This window comes from Haliotis asinina, chromosome 1 (assembly GCF_037392515.1).
Source record: "Haliotis asinina isolate JCU_RB_2024 chromosome 1, JCU_Hal_asi_v2, whole genome shotgun sequence".
Taxonomy (NCBI): Eukaryota; Metazoa; Mollusca; class Gastropoda; order Lepetellida; family Haliotidae; genus Haliotis; species Haliotis asinina.
The window spans coordinates 26,116,963-26,122,543 of record NC_090280.1 but is presented as its reverse complement, the minus strand read 5'-3'; the positions used below and the strand labels follow the sequence as shown (position 1 = coordinate 26,122,543).

Here is a 5,581-nt window from a genome sequence, read left to right as displayed (position 1 = left end):
AGACCGCAGTATGGCTGACAACGAAGCACAATTTCAAGATCCCAGTGGTACGTATGTGAAATCTGGTGTCGAGATTGTATGAGCGTACTGCACATCATTTATTGTTTGGAGAGGCGTGGGATAATCCAGTGGTTTTTCGTCAGGCCGAGGAAGGTGAGTCGATATTCCAAGAATATCTGGGATACACCAGAAATGGGTCTCACACATTGTACTCATGTGATGAATCAAACCCGCGTTCTCGGCGTAACGAGCGAACGCTCTCTCCTCTAGCTAGTAAGTACCCCCGCCGCCCTGTTATGTGGATGACCCGGGTTCGGTGTGCTGAGTGCAACATGTCGCAACAAACAAACGAATAATTGAAATTAGTGCTTATGACATTTGGATAAGATATGTCTAGTAATAATGACAGAGTCAGTCGTCATTCATAGCGTGATATATGCAATTTAAATATTGTACCGGAGATGACGCGAACGCTATTGTACATCAAGTCGCGCAATAAGAAGCAGGGGAAGGTGGTTTTTTTATCAAACTTAATAGGCTATGCTCACAAATATCATGTTGAAGTTTTGTTCGTCATTACTCAAGGTCAGTTTAAAATGAGTGCAGCAACACCCTACAAGTAATGGAACTCCCAACAACCACTCCCACTCAAGTGCCACACGCCACTCCAACCCCCACTTCAACCCAACCGCCACGCGCCATCCCAAACCCCACCCCCACCTCCACCCAACACCCCCTTGCCATCCCAAACCAAACCCCACCCCCCACCTCCACCCAAACGACACTCGACATCCCAACGCCCACCCCAATCCCCAATCCTACCCAACCACCACACGCCTCTCCCCTTCCCAACCCTACCCGTACCCAACCGCCACACGCCACGTTCTTTTATTTGTATCAGATTCCTTGTACTTGATGTTTGTTTCTAATCAACTTGATCATTTGAAAACCATTCGTGGAATCTTTTTATCTTCCGGCTTGCCCGGAAGATAGGACATGTTTGCAAGGAAAATGAATTATGTTCCAATATTAGAAACAAGATGAACCCCCGGGATACATGAAGTGACCTTGAACTACATGTTAGAAAAAACAGAGTGCATTGGGTGACAAGCAGTGCTTAGGATTGGGTGACAAGCAGTGTTTAGGATTGGGTGACAAGCAGTGCTTAGGATTGGGTGACAAGCAGTGTTTAGGATTGGGTGACAAGTAGTGTTTAGGATTGGGTGACAAGCAGTGTTTAGGATTGGGTGACAAGTAGTGTTTAGGATTGGGTGACAAGCAGTGTTTAGAATTTGGTGATTGAATGATAAGCTGTTACTTAATAGATATGTTTTCAAGTAGATCTTTAAGAATCTACAAGTACAAGTAATCTACCCCATGAAATTCTAGATTTGACATGCTCTTCACAAAATATTAACGGTTAGACTGTCTGCTTCATTTACGCCTGGCATCATGTCCCAGTTGCTGAAGTCAATGCTCATGATGTTAAACACGAGGTTGTCTGGTCGAGACTCGATGTTACAACCCGCTGTCATAGCTGGAATATTGCTGAGTGCGGTGCAAACACCTATAGAACCATTGGTATTATTTCTTCTTGTAATACTTGTTCCTGACTGTACACTTCTACCTACAGACCTGTATGCCAAGGTGAACAAAAAGAGAAGGCATAGCCCATCATTCAATCCTTCTGGTCCGTGGTCTCCCCTTAGGTCAGGCTGAAGATATGGATTCGATTCTCCATATGGGTTCAGTGAAGACCATTTCTGGCGTCCTCGCCGTGTTATTGATGGAATATATCTAAAAGCGGCGTAAAGCTAGTCTCACTTGAGGTGATCTACACATGACGTCATCTACACCCCATGACGGCATCTTAGCCCCTGACTATTTACTTCAGCGGTGTGTCCGTTTGTCTTTTCTGTGACAATGTGCAGGTGGAGGTGCCGTCTAGAGCACTGACATTCACTGTTTTAATGGTTTTCCTTTGTCGTGAAAGAAACTGTGGTTATGGGTTCGAATCCCAACATATGTTTTTTTGTTTGTCAGCATCAGACCAGAGGTGTTTAACACAAGCTGTAGTCAGTGTCACAAAAAACCACTTTAACGAAGATTTCAACGAAACTCACACACACACTCGCTGTTTTTGACACGTTATTATTAGGTGTCTTTGTTGTAAGAGATTACTGTAAGTTTGACATCCTACAGAAGTTTGACAGCCATCCTATAGAAGCCATTTTTGGCCGTTTTTCATTAATTTCCAAATGTACATGTTGAAATATTAAGTTACAAGTTACTTGATATTTAATGAAGAGAAAAGCCAGACCCGGAATGACCCATCAAGGTTTCAGTACCAATCTCACACATCTCGTCTATAGTTCATTTACTTTGTTCTCTTTTCCACAGTCTCTGATGTTTATGCCACGGTACAGATGGCTCAATGCAGACACTTCATGAACAGAGCTTATGCCGGCGCAGGGCCATCGGCAAGTGTTTACTGGAACTGTTTTCCTACAACCATTCAGTCAGTGTGTCGTAAAGACATGGATACGAAATAGGCAACGTAAGGTGATGAGTGAGTGAGTGAGTTTGGTTTTACGCCGCTTTCAGCAATATTCCTGCAACATCACGACGAGGGAACTCCAGAAATGGACTTCGCACATTGTACTAATGTGGATAATCGAACCGGGGCCTTCGGCGTGAGGAGCGAACGCTTTAACCACTAGGCCACCCCACCGCCCCGCGAGATAATGAATGCAATTGCGAAGATCGATGCTCATTATGTAAACCATTGATTTTCTCGTTCATTCATTGACGTCAACTGCTGAGTGTTGCGTAAAGCAAACCTAACATATCATAAAACATATGTCAACACAGAACAACAAAAACATATGTCAACACAGAACAGCATCACTTAGTTCACCAGTGGGTGTAGTTTAAAGAGAAAAATACAAAAAGCTCGCAGCTGTCAGATCGAGGCCACAGACAAAGTTCTAAAACAATGTTTTTCTTTCATTAAGAACGAACTTACGTATCACTAGCAGAAGGACAGTATTTTCCATTACTTCTATCAATAATTATAATGTTGTTACATTATGTTTTTCTTCATTTAAGTAATGCAAAAACTTACAAAAGTTACCAGTAAGTTCGGTTCCTCATAAAAAAGCAAGACTTATATGGGCATTAACATTACAAGTCATGTAACAACACCTGCAATGTAATACATGAGATGCGTGAAGATATCATGTGTTCAGTACATCATATTGTTGAGATCATACATATGTTTGCTGTCTCCAGTCGGAAAATGCGGTTCTAATCGACTATGCAGGACCAGTCGCTGCCGAATACAACAACTGTGGCGAAACGGTATGTTTATTATACATATCCTCCCAACTTCCGGGAAGAGACGTCCCTGATTGGCTGACACAATGCCGAAACGACTCTAAGTTGCTATGAACACAAAGAGAAAGCATTATCTGCAGTAGTGAACTGCTTGGTTCAGTAAATGTACTAGGTGCAGATTTGGGTTCAGGCATGGAATAAATTCCCCTGATAGAAAAGTTAGACATTTGTAAGTGCAGTTGTGTTAAAATTTCAGAATGATGATGGTCTGACCTACGCCGACCTTGCCCTTGTATCTCCTACCCTGATCGACGGCCAGCCAATCATACACCGAAGGGAGGAGCCTGTGGTATATGAAGAGATTGACTTCGCCCTCACCCCCGGGCCACAGCTTCCGGACAAGATATGGGAGGTGGAAGAGCAGGAGGATGAGGAGAGACGACAGTGCCTCTGGGAGTGAAGACGAATGAACCTTGAGAATCTACAGCTGCAGGACAAGACCATGGATGTGGAAGAGATGGAGGAGGGAGGCAATGCTTCTGGGAGTGAAGATGAAAGACACTTGCGTATCTTCAGCTGCCAGACAAGACCTGGGAGGCTGAATTGGGAGTACAGGAGAATCCCAAGGTTACATTGGTTACACTGGTATTTTTATCTACAAGGTTGTGCACTGGTCAGAGGGAGAGAAGCAATTATAGCTTATAATTCGCCCCAAAGGCGATCGGTTTACTTAAGCATTCTCATGACAGTATTTTCTTCCCTCATACGTAGTAGGGAATCTACCTCCTTTATTTTGTCGAATTACACTAAGTTGTGAAAGTATTTTGTCAAACGGTTGTTTGATTTTTTGGAATGTATATAACGTTTAGCATGTTATTGTTCATATACTATAAGCATCTAGTCTTTATAGAGGCTTGGCAGGTTGTGTTTTTGAGTTCATACAACGTTTGGCATCTTGCTGTTCATATAGGTTATGCATCTTGTTTTTCATACAAGACTAACATACAAGACATCTTGCTGTTCATACATGTGTGGCATCTTGGTATTTGAACAGGCATGGCGCATTGCCTCTCTGGTCGGCATGCTAGAAGTTAAGAAGATGAAGAATGAGGATATTTATTATGGAGGTACAACTTCATTATGCTTTGCTAGACAACGACATTAGAATCTATGTCGAAGGTCGCCTATAGAGAATAAAGGGGTCGTAAGTCTATGTTAAGGTGTAGAAGTTACGATCGCCCTAGCGCTGAGTTTGTGTTACTTCTATGTTAAGGTATGAAAGCTAAGATCACCTAAGCTCTAAGATCGTCGTAAGTCTATGTTAAGGTGTCACGGTCACCTTAGCGTTACGACAGCCTTGAGTCTTTGTTAAGATCGCCTTACTGCTGAGTTTCTGTTACGTCTATGTTAAGGTACGAAAGCTGAGCTCTAAGATCGTCTGAAGTCTATGATAATGTATTGGGGAAGATATACGTGTCACTGATGTTATGTTAAGGTATGGGGGACGGTATACGTGTCACTGATGTTATGTTAAGGTATGGGGGACGGTATACGTGTCACTGATGTTATGTTAAGGTATGGGGGACGGTATACGTGTCACTGATGTTATGTTAAGGTATGGGGGACGGTATACGTGTCACTGATGTTATGTTAAGGTATGGGGGACGGTATACGTGTCACTGATGTTATGTTAAGGTATGGGGGACGGTATACGTGTCACTGATGTTATGTTAAGGTATGGGGGACGGTATACGTGTCACTGATGTTATGTTAAGGTATTGGGGAAGATATACGTGCCACTCATGTTATGTTAAGGTATGGGGGACGGTATACGTGTCACTGATGTTATGTTAAGGTATGGGGGACGGTATACGTGTCACTGATGTTATGTTAAGGTATGGGGGACGGTATACGTGTCACTGATGTTATTTTAAGGTATGGGGGACGGTATACGTGTCACTGATGTTATGTTAAGGTATGGGGGACGGTATACGTGTCACTGATGTTATGTTAAGGTATGGGGGACGGTATACGTGTCACTGATGTTATGTTAAGGTATTGGGGACGGTATACGTGTCACTGATGCTATGTTAAGGTATGGGGGACGGTATACGTGTCACTTATGTTAAGTTAAGGTATAGGGAACGGTGTACATGTCACTGATGTTATGTTAAGGTATGGGGGACGGTATACGTGTCACTGATGTTCATGTTGACATAGACATCTCATCTCAGTATGTATATAC

At 43.0% G+C, this 5,581-nt stretch overlaps 1 protein-coding gene across 1 annotated transcript; it reads left to right on the top strand.

Moving 5' to 3' along the window:
- Positions 1 to 4,580, top strand: LOC137289543 (uncharacterized). Its single transcript, XM_067820864.1, has 4 exons — positions 1 to 47; positions 2,401 to 2,480; positions 3,292 to 3,360; positions 3,593 to 4,580. Exons 1-4 carry the CDS (start codon positions 11 to 13, stop codon positions 3,794 to 3,796), a joined length of 390 nt encoding a protein of 129 aa, XP_067676965.1. The 5' UTR covers positions 1 to 10; the 3' UTR covers positions 3,797 to 4,580.
- The last annotated feature ends 1,001 nt before the right edge of the window (positions 4,581 to 5,581 follow it).